Here is a 15,906-nt window from a genome sequence, read left to right as displayed (position 1 = left end):
ACTGATAGCGACTTAGAATGTGAGGGATTACAAAAAAAAAAAAACTCAGCCAGGGCCTAACATGCAGAGAAAATTCAATTCAATTACAATACCTAAATTCAAATTTATAACTTGCCATTTTTTCCCTTAAAAGGCATATTTGGAAATTCAGCATAAGTATAAAAGTTTGTCAGCATGCATTCTCCATACCAGCAAGATCATATTTTATCAAAAAATTTATTTTCGAAAACTTCAATTTACGCTGAAGGCAAGGATCGCAATCCCAACACTAATCCAAACACCAACTTTCTAGGTGCATCCTACATTATGCATTGATTAGAGATTTAAGTGTAAAATTCAAAAAATAAAAGAATAAGATGATGGGAAGTTACTATATGCGTACAAGAGTGGGAGCGTGAGAGAAAATAATAGACGGGGGGATTTCACGGTTTGTAGAGTTTTGTGAAAAATGATTGTCATGTCATTTGCCTACACGATGCTTCGGTCTTTAATATAAAAGTTAGATAATTATTTTCTAAGTATTAAAAAGATTAATTAAATTAGTAATTTATAATAAATTGATGCTATCTTTCTCAAAATGTCACTATTAATTATATGGATTAGAATAAAAACCTTTTAACATCTGTAATCACTAATCACTATGGGGATTAATTTAGGAAAAATGAATAAATATGTAAGATAACATGCATAAAGACTTATATTTGGGACTAAACTGAATTTCTAATTAACATTTTTATATTTTGGTGGATTGATTGAAAGCTATTTATCGAGGGAACATGGGATAACTAAGGTACATGTTTTTTATATTTAGGGTTTCTATGTATATAATTAGATACTCCACTGATCCATAATATAAGACTTAATCAACTAATTCGAGCAGAGCAAGATGCGAGTTAAATTATTTGATATGACATGTATAAGAATGCTAGTTAAATTATTTAATGTGATATGTTTAAGGATGCTGGTTAGATTATTTAATATGATTTTTTTTCTAAAATACTTTAAATATCTTTCTTAACTTTCTCTCTCCCTGTCTTACTTGATTATTGTTAGAATAATATCAATAAGGTTAATTTTGAAAAAAAAATTAATTAACATGCAAAACATGTCTTATATATAAGACCAATATTAACTCTCTAATTAATTCATGTATTAATGACCGGAGGAGTATTATATGATAATTCAATAGATATTAGAGTTAATACAATTTTTGGCCCTTCAAGCCTGCCTTTATTCTGGTTCTGGTCCCTCAAGTTTTAAATCATAGGTATTCGTCTCTCAGGTTTCTTTTTATTTCAAACATTGATTTATGTAACTTAATAAAAATCTGAATCAATTTGCCCTTGAGGGACAAAAATTTGTGATTTGAAATTTGAGAAATGAAAATCAAAATAAAGACAAATTTAAAAAATAAAAAATTATATTAACATTAGATATTATGAAACACGCGCACAAGTCGTGAATGAAATTAGGAAAACTTGTGAACAGTTTTGATTCCAAATGTTCTGTCAGTTACAGAGTTGGTATTTTAGGGGGTGTTTGTCTAACTCCAAAAGTGCTTTTGAAAAGCATTTTTTCACAAATAAAAACAAATTCCTCTATATATTTACTTCATATGTCATAAAAATACTTTTAAAATCATGATTTTGTATCTATTAAACATTTTTTCTAGTTGTTGTGGCTAAGGACCAGCCTGTGTCATAACCTCCGCTAATCACCTAGCTGACATAAGAACATGTGTCTAGCGTCTATGGCCATACTATGGCACGTTGGACTTCAAGGAAGGAAATGGCATGAGAATTGCTCCATCCTGGACATCAAGCAATTTTTAACCATAATTTATAAAATATCATGTTATAAATATATGAGGAAAATTTTGTCATGAGTTACGCAAACGTAAACACTTAATATAAATAGTTTCAAACAAGCTTACCACATAAGTTTTTCTTGAGCCACATAAGCTAAAATTAACAACATTTAGGCTTATTTTGTTTTTGAAAATATAGATACTTTTCCTATTCTTTTTTCTAAAATTAATCTTATTGATATTTTCCAAACGACAATCAAATATAAGAAAAAAAAGAGAAAATTAAGAAAGATGCTTATAGTATCTTAGAAAAATCATATCATATTAACTAATTTAACTAATATTTTTATTTTACTTAAATTAATTAATTATGCCTTATCTTAAAGATAGAAAAAGTATTTGTTTCGAAAAATCGTAAAAAAAGACTGTCAACATAGAAAAATCACAAATAAGGACCTATTACAATATTAGAATGTGTTTTAATAATAATAGTATGGGTTTTTATAACAATTTTTGTGAATTAGTCTTTGTGTGTAATTTTTTAATTTTAACAGTCCCTTTTTGTGATTTTTCCCTATTTGTTTTTGAAATATACTACCTCTGATCCTAATTATAAGAGCCAATTGACTAATTTCGGGAAATTAAGAAAAGAAGTTAAGTTAGTTATTTGTAATAAATAGGTGTTGTCTTTCTTAAAATATCCTTACTAATCAAGTATGTTAGTTTAAATTATAATTATTAGAAGTACTATCTTGAAAAAAATTGAGTAAATATGGGAGACAAAATAAATTAGAATTTTATATTTAAGACCAATATAAAAATTAAATAGAGTTTTATATTAAATATCAGAGGTAGTATCATAAAATGTAAAAGAAATATTCTTAATCGGTTAAGGGGAAAAACAACTAAACAAGCACCCGAAAACAAAACAGGTCTCACTTTTCACAGCTCACCACTCACGAGAGTATTCGCCCGTCTTGCACGGAAATAGGGGAGCGAGCGTGAGCGCGCGAGCGGCAAATGCCACTGTTACGATGGCGATAGCTACAGGCCACAGCGATTCTAACGGCACCTGTTTTGGTTTTTTTTTTTTTGGAGCACCTTTTTATTTCTTGTCATTTTTCTATTATGCAACCTCCTTTGTCAAAGTCTGCTTTCTCCTAACTTCACTTCACACTCTTCTTACTATATCCTCCCTCCTTCCACGCCCGTAATTCAGTTACATGCACAACCTGCCCTGATCTGCTCAGATATTCGATTTTTGCTCTCGCTTCTTCCTTTTTTCAATCTTCACGACAATCATGTAAACTTGAGGTTTTAGCGACCGGGTACTGCCTTCAAATCATATTTCTATTTTTTTTTTGGGGTGCGTTCTTTGTTCTCGATAAGGGTTTTAGATTTGATGCCCGAACCTGATTTCGATTGACTTGTGGAGATTTGGGCTTTATGTAATTTAATCTTCGCCTGTCGAGTTTTCGTCTTTCTTTCCGTGAGGTCGAATTGGAGTTTTGTTGTATATTACATCCCATTGATTTTTTGTTCTTGTTCCCGTAATGGATTAAATGAGTTGGATTTGTTTTAATTTCCAGGGCTTTACTTGCTATTGACCTGGCCTTCTAGTGGTCATTGTTCATCAGATCTCGGTGCCATCATTGGATATGGACAGCCGTAGCGACGCAGAAACGAGTTCATTTTTGAGGTTTTCAACATGCGCCTCATTGATTGTTTGACTTGATATCAAGTGCGCTTATATTCTTATCGGCCTCTCTCAAAAGAACAACCTAATTAATGTATTCGTGGAAAAAATTTATGGCATTGTAACGCACAAGCTGCTCTATTGTCTGCTTTGGTAAATTCCAATGAGAGTGTGTGTACCGCCTCTTCTAAATGTTCGAGTTGGTAAACAATAATCTTCCCTCTAACGAAATTGATGAAGGTTAAAAGAAGATAAAAAATTTTCTATGTTGACGTTGAGACTTAAGTCCTTTGATTCACCAAGAAGGCCATTTAGAATATCAACTTGTACTGCAGTATAAAAACGATAGATGCAGCTTCATATAACCATCCTTTTGTTTCCTCACAGTTTGTTTGCAGCTGTATCATATGGATTTGCCTCAATGGCCATGGTTTTTATCAACAAGGCTATCGTCATGCAGTATGCGCACTCAATGACTCTACTCACTATGCAGGTATTACAAGTTAAAAGAAACACAGCCAAGACTATTAATATTCAGCTAACTGCTTTGATTTATTGTTGACTTATGTTGGACAGTATCTGTTTTTCTCAGCAACTGGCTACGGCCATACTTGTACACTTTGGTCGTGGCACGGGATACACAAAAGCAAGGGGAATAGATCTGACAATGGCCAAGAAACTTCTCCCAGTTTCTCTTTTCTATAATGCAAATGTTGCTTTTGCACTGGCAAGTTTGAAAGGAGTTAATATTCCAATGTATATTGCGATAAAGAGACTGACACCTCTTGCTGTGCTCGTTGCTGGATGTTTCACGGGAAAGAGAAGACCCACAACACAGGTTTTCCTTCTTTTAAAAAAAAAAAAAAAAGCTTATTGAGAACAAGGCTTCGTGTATAATTAACTATTATCTAGTATAGACGTTATCATCTTATTTCTGCGAGGGGCAAGAGATGAACCAGGATAGGAAATATTGTGAAAACAATTAAGCAAAAAGAGAGAATTAAATGGGAAGGAGGAGAAAAGAAGAGGGAAAGTTCTTCACATTTATTTCCTTCTAATCATATCGTTTTAATGGTCCAAATTCGGAAGTTCAGTTAGGAAGGTGTAACTGGATTTGCCATGTATGTCAAAAGCTGCACAAAGCGAAGGGGTGGGGGAGAGGAGAATTATGTTGTTGTAAATGATGTTCATGATAAACTTGGTGGACTAAGCATTTGGGAAAAGTGGTTTCTCAAAATACTGCGCAATACATACTGATAAACAAGGGTTTATCGTTAAATTTTCTCTTCGAATATTTATTCCCTTTTTTCTCGTAAACAAAGTTGCAAAGCTGAACGCTTTTCATTGATTCTTATAATTAAATAGTCTGTTATATTAGTGCTCATGGCAAGTTTTCATCATATTCAAATACTTTTTGGAGAATTTGGGATGGTTCATGTATGAGAAATAGTAAAATATATCAATCAGCTAGGCTGAACAAAGATCAACCAGGCTCTATATAAAAGTATCTATAGCTTTCCGGAGAATAATTGATAGCAGAGCTTCAATGAAAAGAGAATTTTTCATTAAGAAGTTCTGATCCTCTCGTGGTTTATACAACATTGAAGTCTGAAAGGGGACCTTATTCTACAGTGTACCAACTCGGTGGTATACCTGCTTTCTTGTACTTGACGTGAGAACTATAATTGAACTAAGACTTGTTACCCTAAGTGCATACTACCAGAATTTCTAGAGCTGAATAAATGGTCTATGATGTTAAGTCTGCTGTCACTAGTATGTAACATGTAAAATAGCTGCTGCAGAACGTTAATGCAAAAGTCAGTTGTATAAATAATGTTTGCAGTTTTTTTTCATGTGACTACCAACTTTGATGGGTTTAGCTCTTAACTATGCAGTGATACATTCTGTCTAATTTCAGGTGACTCTTTCAGTAATATTGATTGCTGCAGGGGTTCTCATAGCTGCCCTTGGAGATTTTTCCTTTGACCTTTTTGGATATAGCTTGGCTTGCTTTTCTGTGTTTTTCCAGGTGAAACTCTAATGTTTGAATTTATGGTGGACACTGCCTCTAGTTGTTCTTGGTTTGCTCAGAGATTACTTGCTCATGCAGACCATGTACCTTGTACTGGTGGAGAGATCTGGTGCTGAGGATGGGCTTTCATCAGTAGAAATCATGTTTTATAACAGCTTCTTATCTCTTCCCTTTTTGATGTTTCTCATTATAGCTACTGGAGAATTCCCAGATTCTTTATCCGTATTACTTGCAAAGGTGAAGTCTTTAACCTGGTTGTTTTTATTGCAATTCTGTTGGAGTTGCAATATGGGATGATTTGTGACATAGCATGGACCTAAGGCTAGCAGTATTGATGCTTAAGATGATATCTAACGTAAACTTCATTCTTCTTGCAGTGTTCTTCTCTATCATTTATAGTCATCCTTATTCTCTCGTTGGTGATGGGCATTGCTCTGAACTACACCATGTTCTTGTGTACCGTTGTTAATTCAGCTCTAACTACAACTATTGTTGGTGTCCTTAAAGGGGTTGGTTCCACTGTAAGTTTGAACTATCTCAAGAATGTGTCATTTTTTTCATTTATAACTTACTACGCGGCACTAAAGTTTGATTTTGGAATGACTCTCTGAATCTTGTTGCATATCCAATCTTCCAGCATCTTCTTTTCTTCATAATATATTAGAGCGAATGAATTCCCTTTCTAATATTTTATCTATATTTTAACATGCAAACATTGAATCTGCCTCCCATTGCTTCTCCAGACACTTGGTTTTGTGTTGCTTGGTGGCGTTCAAGTCCATGCTTTGAATGTGACTGGATTGGTTATCAATACAGCTGGTGGTGTGTGGTATTCCTATGCTAAATATATGCAAAAAATGAACAAGACCACAAAGCTAGCCGTAACGGTGGATGAGGCCCATCGAAAATAGAAGTGGCATTGATGGGTTGAGGCTATTACTAACAGTTCCACTGTCTTTATTTCTCTGATTTTCCCCGAAATTGTAAACTCCGGTGGTTGTTTTCTTCTCCGTTTGATTTGACAGTAGTCACGGTTGCACGCGGTGAGAGTATGCTCCTTGAAGTTACAGTTACATTGAATGTGTAGTTTGAATGATAAGAGATTTAAAGATCTTTCCTTAAAATGAAGAACTGTGAAAGGAGATGAAGGATGTTTTGATTTTTGAACATGACGCCATGACAGTGCTCCTGAGCGGAGAAAGTAAGGAAAATATGAAGATCTAATAAAAATATTGTATACAATTTGTTTATACTTTTATTTATTTTCATAATACTACCTCCGGTCCTTAATATAAGACCCTATTTAATTTTTATTTTGGTCTTAAATATAAGACTCCAATCCATTTTGTATATTATATTTATATAAATTTTTTTAAAGTAACCCTTCTAATAATGATAGTTTTAGTCAATACACTGGATTAGTAAAGATATTTTAGGAAAGATAATACTTATTTAGGATAAATAACTAACTCAACTTACTTCTTTAATCTCTTCAAATTAGTTAACTGGTTTTTATAATTAGGATCGGAGATAGTATATCAATAATAATACTACCTCCGGTTCTTAATATAAGATCCTATTTGACTTTTATTTTGGTTTTAAGTATAAGATCCTAATCTGCTTTGTCTCTCATATTTATTTGATTTTTTAAGATAATTTTTCTAATAATTATAGTTCTAGTTAATACACTTAATTAGTAAGGATATTTTAGAAAAGACAATACTTATTTAGGATAAATAATTAACTCAACTTACTTTCTTAATCTCTTCAAATTAGTCAACTGACTTTTATAATTAGAACAGGAGGCAGTATGATAAACGTATAATTTGTATCTGAAGATATCTGATAAAAGCCATTTCCGAGGATGAAAATAGTGCTGTTCATCTGTCTATTCCCGCATCACATGGGTGGACACATTTTATTAGACATGGGCTTGGCATTAACGAGGTGCATCTGGGTTGTGGGTATTGTGGACCAGGAATGCGTCCCCTAGAACATCACCGTATTGATCAAGAAATACTTTTACTAAGTTTTTTTTTCTTCATAAATTGAAATAAATTTTTTTACATATTTATTTCATATACTGTAAAAGTATTTTTAAAGTTATAATTTTATTTTTATCCAAACACTACTTACATGTAAATAGGCATGACGTTGACATGATACTCCTCCGGTCCTAATTATAAGACTCAATTGACTTATTTGAGGAGATTAAGGAAGTAAGTTAAGTTGGTTATTTATAATAAATAAGTGTTGTTATTCCTAAAATATCTTTGCTAATTAAGTATATTGGCTAAAACTATCATTATTAGAAGGATTATCTTGGAAAAAAATGCATAAATATAAGAGAGAAAATAGATTGGGTCTTATAATTAAGACCAAATAAAAAGTCAAATTGGGTCTTATAATAAGGACCGGAGGAGTAATTGATATATCCTCCACCTGATGCATTGTCTGGTGGTTTTCTCGAAAGCCAAAGCCGGCTGTGTCTACTCTGTTTTTCCTTTTCTGATTCCAAGAAATGGATCTATGGAAAGCCACAGCAGATCAAATGGAGAAGGTCGCTGCGTAGTTCTTGTTCTGCAGAATACCCATGCATCCTCCTCTTCCAATCTTAGTAGTTACTGCAACTATCAAAGGACGGAAAGGCGAAACGAAAAAGAGTTTCAATGTCTTGTACCTCAACGAGTCCCCTCTTTATTCTTTTTGAGAGGACAAGAGGAGGTGCCCTTTTTCTTTACCTTTTTTTTTTACTTCTTAAAATAAAGTTCTGTATGACAAAACTTACACAAAAGCAGAGAGTATCAGATTTGTTCATCCAAGTCCACTCATCTCTTAAACCCAGAAAGAGGGTTACTAGAGTACAAAATACTACTCCTTCCCTTCATTTTGTTTTGTACCATATCATGTTAACTATTTTCATGAAATTAACAAAATTAGTTAAAGTTACCTAAATGAATAATTGACCTTACAAAGCAAAGAACCGTGCCTCACAGCTAGTCCCAAGCACCTAACGACTTCTTTTCTTTTCTTTTTTCGGGAGATAAAGTTTGCATGGACATTGGTGAACCCGGCAAGCTGGCAAATTAATGGATTGGAATAGAATAATAGATTGGTCCACACATGCTGCCTTGATTTCATTTATAACTGTAGGCCTTGCCTGCGTGGCTCTTTTCACGTATTCCAATCCTCTGGCTGTCAGCCGTTTGGTTGAACTATTTTCTCCCTTCCTTCTTTTTGTCAATCGTTTATGTCAATCCTCCGGCAAATTCGCTGGGACAGAGGAGATATATGTACGATGTCCGAGTTTTTATTGTTTTTGCTGAAACTATTAATTTACTTATTAGATCTGATTTATTTTAGAGATACCGTTGATCAGGCTAGAATGATTTTGTACAAAAACTCGAATGTTTCCAATTTAAACCTCATGTGTGCTAATTTTGTGCCTATTTCTTGGTTATACATGCGGAGGATTGGTAGACAGTTTTAGAACTCTCTGATCAATCACCGACTCACTGTATTAAGGTCGTAGCCGGTACAAGGAGACTGTCTTAGGTTGTTTGTATGTTTTGTAATCTTATTCTATCGATGAATACGCGTTTTCATTGAAAAAAAAAACTCAGTTTTGTTATGTTTTCTATTATATTTTTTTCATGTTTCAATTTGACTGATGACTTTTCTAGCATATCAATACATGTACCTCAGTGAAATGGATGAATTCGAAATTCTGAGTGATGTTGACAAAATTTGATGTCAAGGTCTCATGTGTGACCAGGGAGGCTCATTTGTGAGCCATATGAGACCCTCCTACCATACGATGCGAGACATTTTTATTTAAATTACTACCTCAGATCTTTAATATAAAAATTTGCCTAATTTTTATTTTGATCCTAAATATAGGATTCTAATTTATTTTGTCTCTCATATTTATTTTTTTTTAAAGACAGTTTTTGTAATAATAGTAGTTTTAGTAATACACATTGTTAGCAAAAATATTTTAAAAAAGATAATACCTATTTATTATAAATAACTAATATAAATAATTTTCTTAATCTACTAAAGTTAGTTAACTAGCTTTTATATTAAAGACTGAGAATAGTATAAATTAAACTATTAATGGTCACAATTATAATAACTAGTGATGTAATAATAACCGAAAATGTAAAGAGGGTGGACGTCTTGAAGGCTCATGGAAAAACAGAACGAAGAAGAATGCGGCCGGTCATCTTTGTATGGCGTCACTCATCATAATTAACTGCAAGGAAGGATAAAATAAAAAAACGATATAAATATTATCACCATATCTTGTATATTTTGGATCAGGCAAAATTGAAAGAAAATAACTCACTTTGTGGAGTGGAATAATAACTATCAAATAATACTTACCCAAGTATATTTGATATTTTTGGAACTAATTCTATTGTTGGTATAATCACTTTACGTCTAATTTCCTCTGGGGAAAAAGCTTTTACTATGTTATCAAAAAAAGAAGAAGCTTTCACTACGTTTTCTACTATTCTTCTTCCCTTGAAACATTTGATGAAATATTAATACTGAAAAAAAAAAAGTGAGGAGCATGTGGAAGAATTTAGAAAGTGAAGGCTGCAAAGAAGATGAAAATGGGTGAAGAACATCTGAGAGTCCGAGTCAAAGTCAATATCGAGAGGAATTTTCTCTTCTTTTTTTTTTTGGGGGGGGGTGTTTGGCCACAAGAAAAAGGAAAGTTACCTGTAAATCGTGCTCAACGTTAGGCCCAAAAAAAAAGGGAGTAACGATCTGGTACTTTGTTTGTTTCCCTTGAAAAGAAACCTATCTCTTTTCATGGCATGTTCGTACTTTTTTTTTTTTGTGGCCGCATTTTCTCTGTTTATACCCTAATTAGAAGACTCTATTTTTAGTTTATAAATGAGCTCTTATAATTAAAACTGAAAGTAGTATTTTTATTTAGTAAGTTTATTTCCTTGAGCAATAATCGTTACTGAGAATGCATATTTGAGATGCTGGACGATAATAGATTTGGAGCAGAATTAGCCAATCAGACAAGACTTCGGCTTCTTTTGCAGGGCCTATCAGTATGCTGTTTCGTTTCTCCTCCTCCTCCTCCTCTCTCTTTTTTAGTCAATAGACTTTGAACAGTTCAGTCAAATGTGAAAGGAATGTCAAAGAAACAAAATACGTTGTCGTCAAATCAAATCCTCAAAAGATCATGCTTCACCTCCTGGTATTAACAATATAATGTTTGTTTGAAAGCTTTTTATAGCTTCTCGATGAGAATCAAAGTCAGGATAGGAATTAAAAAAAAAAAAATGGTACACAGGTGTTAAGGCTGATCAGTGAAGTTGTTGGCCAGAAGTAAAAAAGACTGGTTAGTGAAGTTATGGTTCAGTTGGAAGAATCTGTATCTCCAAATGGAATCGTAACTTCACTTAACTAGCAAGTCCTGGCAGCTTCCAATTTGCTTTGACAATAAACAGTAATGGGTAATGATGGCCCAAAAAAAAAAAAGGAGTGATAAGGAATAAATTAAGATTTTCAATTTTAAAAATGAAATCATATTTATATTGTCAGTGTATAATAACATGATTCCTCTAGAGCGTGTATCCATCCTTACAGTCATCCAAAGGTTGTGAATCTAGAACCCTGGCTGTCCGTTTCAATTCAAACAATGATCGAATTGAGCTGCCTGCAATGGTCTTCGTCGGTGACGTTCTCTTTTCTTTTGTTATTTCTGTTAAACTTAGTATGCCTCATATAAGAATTTAATTACAGAGTAATTTCAGAAAAATAGTAAATATGGGAACAAAAGTGACTGAAATACCAAACAAATCCTCAATCTAACTTTTAATATTTAGAATCCGAGAGAGTAAAAAAAAATTCCCCATAACTCCTTTTATAAGCCGTGCAAATTGTAGGTGCATAAGTACATAAATAGTTAATATTTATAAACAGATCTTTTAGTCCGCCAGCCAAATGGGCGTCCCGTTTGTCAAAGGCCTTGATCAGGATATATCAAACCAAACTAAAAAAAAAAGTTTCTTTTTTAGGCATTTGTCAACTACTTCTGGGCTACTAACCACAGTTCTCTAGAGGGACATTTCTTAATTAATCCCTTAAAGTCCTGATCATTCTGGGAGATTCTTTGTGCACAGTAATATTCCTGGAGAGTCGGATGAAAAATAAAGGAACCAACTTGCTGTTAGAGGTCTCATTCTTACAGCTGCGGATACCTTCCCTCATAATGTGGCTTTCTGATGTTAGGTGCCTTCTTCACGCTCCAAAAGGACCTACATTTTGTTAAATGCTGAGCCTTCAAGATGGTCCTTCTGATTTTCGTGGAAGCAACTCCCTTTCATGAGTGTTTTTCCCATTTTCGTTGGCTTCAGATCTGGGTCTACAAAATGAGTATATACTTCAATAGTTGTGTTCTCTCTGTGTGACTATATGACTCACTGAAGAAAATGGTTCCAAGATTGGATTTTTCTTCCTGGTGGACGAAGGAAACCCAGAAAGGAACGCCTGTGGTAGTGAAAATGGAGAATCCCAGTTTCTCTGTGGTAGATATTAATGGTGCTGACCCGGCGTTTCAACCAATAGAGAAAAGCAGAGGCAAGAATGCCAGGCAAGTGACTTGGGTTTTGCTTCTCAAGGCTCGTCGTGCTGTAGGTTGTGTCACATGGCTCGTTCATGTTCTGAGGGCATTCACTGGTGGTATTAAGAAGAGGGTGATTCACAGGCAAGGAGTGGATGTGGAGAGTGATAAGCTGGTCAAGGGGAGGTTACTATTTAGGATCATTAGGGTGTTCTTAGTGGCATCCTTGGTGATTCTGGCTTTTGAGGTTCTTGCTTACTTCCAAGGATGGCATTTTCGAAATCCCAGATTGCACATTCCTCGGACCTCGGATTTGGAAGGGTTGCTCCATGTGGTTTATGTTGCGTGGTTAACATTTCGTGCTGAGTACATTGCTCCCCCCTTACAGGCACTTTCAAGGTTTTGTGTTGTTCTATTTCTTATCCAATCCGTGGATCGTATGCTGCTTTGCTTGGGCTGCTTTTGGATTAGATACAAGAAGATAAAGCCAAGGATTGATGAGGATGCTTTCAGAATTGATGATACTGAAGGATCTACATGTGATTATCCCATGGTTCTTGTCCAAATTCCTATGTGTAACGAAAGGGAGGTAAAACATAATTTACCTTACTTGCAGTGTTTTAAAAATTAGAAGAATTCATGTTACAATCGTATAGGAAAAAGAGGAGGGTGATAATTATTTGTACAGGCAGCTGCATTTTTTGTTTGCACGGATATTGCCATCTAGAGAGAAACATTGTAATTGAAAGATCATAAGTTTCTTAAATGTTATTATTTGAATCTTTAATGATCAGAAGCATAGATTATTTCCTTAGGTCCTGACTAAACAACTAGAATGATCCATTCCTTTTTGTCAGTTTTGGAAATAAACAACCCTTCCTTGATAAAGACAGGATTCTATCCTTCCTGCGAAAGCTTGTTGATCTGTTAATCAATCTGAAGTAACATATCAAGATCACTGGATAGAAGTTTGATGTTTCGGTTTCTGGACTTTCTGAGCTCTTGCAGGTGTATGAACAGTCTATTTCTGCAGTCTGCCAAATTAATTGGCCAAGGGACAGCCTACTGATTCAAGTTCTTGATGATTCTGATGATGAGAGCATACAGTGGTTAATCAAGGATGAGGTCGCTAAGTGGAGCCAAAAAGGAATCAACATAATCTATAGGCATCGCTTAGTGAGGAAAGGTTATAAAGCTGGCAATCTCAAGTCTGCAATGAGCTGTGACTATGTGAAGGATTATGAATTTGTTGCAATTTTTGATGCGGATTTCCAACCAAATCCTGATTTTCTCAAACAAACTCTGCCATATTTCAAGGTTTAAAAAAGAGAACATCCAGCATTTTCAGCAAGTATTTTTATTCATTGAAGTGTGTTCAGCTTATTTTACTCCGTGTGCGCCCTTGTTTTATTACAGAACAATCCCGAACTAGGTTTGGTCCAAGCTAGATGGGCTTTTGTGAACAAGGACGAGAACTTGTTGACTCGGCTGCAGAATATTAACTTATCCTTCCATTTTGAGGTGGAGCAGCAAGTCAATGGGATATTTCTTAACTTTTTTGGTTTCAATGGAACTGCTGGTGTTTGGAGAATCAAAGCTCTAGAGGAGTCTGGAGGCTGGCTTGAGAGGACCACGGTAGAAGATATGGACATTGCTGTACGAGCTCATCTCAATGGTTGGAAATTCATCTTCCTGAATGATGTCAAGGTGATAATGATCACCTTCTCTTAATGAGCATGTTACTATATATCTGAATGATTCTTTTGTAGCATGAAATGACTAGTTATCTTACAACTGTGTGATCTTCACTTTAAAAATTCCTTTGAAATTTTCAGGTACTTTGTGAAGTTCCTGAGTCCTATGAAGCTTATAGGAAGCAGCAACACCGCTGGCATTCTGGCCCTATGCAACTTTTTAGGTTGTGTCTGCCAGCAATTTTTAGAGCTAAGGTATATCTCACACTCTTAAAGTGATAGAAAAGAAAAATACAAAGGAGGAAAAGTCCTTAGGACTCGCAAGTATTGTTTAATAATTTGTTTATAACGCGCACTGCCTCAAGAGCCTTAACTTCACTACTGCAGGTATCAGCATGGAAAAAAGCGAACTTAATACTATTATTCTTCCTGCTGAGGAAACTCATTCTTCCTTTTTACTCCTTCATCTTATTTTGCATAATTCTCCCTCTAACCATGTTTGTCCCAGAGGCAGAACTTCCTCTTTGGGTGATCTGCTATGTGCCTGTATTTATGTCTTTCCTCAACATTCTTCCAGCCCCAAAATCTTTCCCTTTCATTGTCCCCTATCTCCTTTTCGAAAACACCATGTCTGTCACTAAATTCAATGCAATGGTATCTGGACTCTTCCAACTGGGTAGCTCTTATGAATGGATTGTCACCAAGAAGGCTGGGAGGTCATCTGAGTCTGATCTACTGGCTGCTGCTGATACTGAAGCGAAATTGATGCAACAAATAACAAGCTGTAAAAGCTCTTCTGAGTGTGAACTCGGCGAATCAAACCAAATTAAGGATCAAAAAGATGCAGCAGTGCCTGTTAAGAAAGCTAACAAGATATATGTAAAAGAGCTGACTTTGGCATTCCTTCTTCTCACAGCTTCAGCTAGGAGTCTTTTATCTGCACAAGGAGTTCATTTTTACTTTTTACTCTTTCAAGGGGTTACCTTCCTCCTTGTGGGCCTTGATCTAATTGGAGAGCAAATGAGCTAAGTTTTGATTTATTACACATACCTCCTTATACAGAGCCATATTGCATTCTAGAAGCAGGACACTGCATGCAGTGGATGAGATTATACTTTTCGTCTTCTCATGTTTGTGGTAAATTATTACCGTCCTTCTGGACGAAAGAACACAGCAAATACTCTTATTTGCACAATTCATCCCCAGAATTGTAGGGCATTGGTCATTAGGCTCTTTCATGGGTATTGAATTCTTCTTGTTGCTGGGAGCTGCAAAATTTGATGGTCCCTTCCTTGTTCTTTAGTCAATATCTGTTCTTGAAATTCAGGTAATCTGTTATTACCATTCCAGAGACAAGTGGAGTGGAAGCCCGATGTTACTTGATACTTCTTTTGAAATATATTGCCTTCCATTTTTTCAATGATGAATGGGACAGGTCAAACATCCTTCTGTAAATGAATTCTGTTTATCTAATATAAATTTCATTTGCTTGGTCCACTATCTAAAGGAGGCTTGATCTTTGATTATGTTATGCCTCTCTTGTAGAGTCACCGTCCTAAATCTGATTTTGGGTTCCCAGCAATCTTAACTTCAAACTTCAAATGTGTTTTACGGGGTTTGAATGTAAGAAATACGTAACTGATAATACAAATGAAATAATATATTTAATAATGCACGTTAAAGAACCAGGTGGATGAATATGATTAAGTAACGAATTTTCATGGCTTAAAACTTCTGGTATAGGATCTTCCAATTGGTTGTTGGATGCAGCAGACACTACTCCAAATCTAAAGCCCATTAACCCATTCCCGCCCGTCACAAAAATCCATATGCGCAGGTATCTTGAAGGGCATACATTATTTAAGATTTGCGTAATTGAGTTGTGATTGTAAAAAAAAAAGGGAAAATTTCACTCAAGGACCGCTGAAGGCAATTAACTTCCAAGAGCCCCCAAAACAATCTGAAAAGCCACTGCAGGACCGTGGGGGCAAATTGAAATTAACTTCAAGACCAAAAAGACAGTATTGCCCCTCAAACTATTACTCTGAAATTTGAAGCCTTTTCTCTCTCTCTCAACTCCCGATATCT

The 15,906-nt window shown here is 34.8% G+C and overlaps 2 protein-coding genes across 4 annotated transcripts; both read left to right on the top strand.

The window, feature by feature from the left end:
- Positions 1 to 2,832: 2,832 nt before the first annotated feature.
- On the top strand, positions 2,833 to 6,702 carry LOC114737471 (UDP-galactose/UDP-glucose transporter 7-like). Of its 3 annotated transcripts, none has more exons than XM_028925396.1 (8): positions 2,833 to 3,135; positions 3,397 to 3,506; positions 3,891 to 3,996; positions 4,096 to 4,341; positions 5,422 to 5,532; positions 5,614 to 5,772; positions 5,913 to 6,056; positions 6,279 to 6,702. In XM_028925396.1, exons 2-8 carry the CDS (start codon positions 3,466 to 3,468, stop codon positions 6,444 to 6,446), a joined length of 975 nt encoding a protein of 324 aa, XP_028781229.1. In that variant the 5' UTR covers positions 2,833 to 3,135; positions 3,397 to 3,465; the 3' UTR covers positions 6,447 to 6,702. The 3 variants fall into 3 exon arrangements, with proteins under 3 accessions (XP_028781229.1, XP_028781231.1, XP_028781232.1); XM_028925398.1 differs by lacking the exon at positions 2,833 to 3,135 and adding an exon at positions 3,283 to 3,301; XM_028925399.1 differs by lacking the exon at positions 2,833 to 3,135 and having other exon boundaries at positions 3,467 to 3,548.
- A 5,284-nt stretch (positions 6,703 to 11,986) lies between these two features.
- Positions 11,987 to 15,314, top strand: LOC114737469 (probable xyloglucan glycosyltransferase 5). Its single transcript, XM_028925394.1, has 5 exons — positions 11,987 to 12,713; positions 13,133 to 13,441; positions 13,541 to 13,831; positions 13,960 to 14,073; positions 14,206 to 15,314. Exons 1-5 carry the CDS (start codon positions 11,994 to 11,996, stop codon positions 14,845 to 14,847), a joined length of 2,076 nt encoding a protein of 691 aa, XP_028781227.1. The 5' UTR covers positions 11,987 to 11,993; the 3' UTR covers positions 14,848 to 15,314.
- Positions 15,315 to 15,906: the final 592 nt, after the last annotated feature.

This window comes from Neltuma alba, unplaced genomic scaffold (assembly GCF_004799145.2).
Source record: "Neltuma alba isolate B1F8T4 unplaced genomic scaffold, ASM479914v2 tig00013459_pilon, whole genome shotgun sequence".
NCBI lineage: Eukaryota > Viridiplantae > Streptophyta > Magnoliopsida > Fabales > Fabaceae > Neltuma > Neltuma alba.
Note: the sequence above shows the minus strand (reverse complement) of the source record. Positions and strands in the feature narration are given on the sequence as shown.

Bases quoted from the DNA above. Each gene is read 5' to 3' on its own strand.
- LOC114737469 (XM_028925394.1), top strand. From the start codon at position 11,994: ATGGTTCCAAGATTGGATTTTTCTTCCTGGTGGACGAAGGAAACCCAG. The intron at 12,714-13,132 runs GTAAAACATAAT...GAGCTCTTGCAG, and splicing joins CTATGTGTAACGAAAGGGAG to GTGTATGAACAGTCTATTTC. The intron at 13,442-13,540 runs GTTTAAAAAAGA...GTTTTATTACAG, and splicing joins AAACTCTGCCATATTTCAAG to AACAATCCCGAACTAGGTTT.
- LOC114737471 (XM_028925396.1), top strand. From the start codon at position 3,466: ATGGACAGCCGTAGCGACGCAGAAACGAGTTCATTTTTGAG. The intron at 3,997-4,095 runs GTATTACAAGTT...TGTTTTTCTCAG, and splicing joins TGACTCTACTCACTATGCAG to CAACTGGCTACGGCCATACT. The intron at 5,773-5,912 runs GTGAAGTCTTTA...TTCTTCTTGCAG, and splicing joins TATCCGTATTACTTGCAAAG to TGTTCTTCTCTATCATTTAT.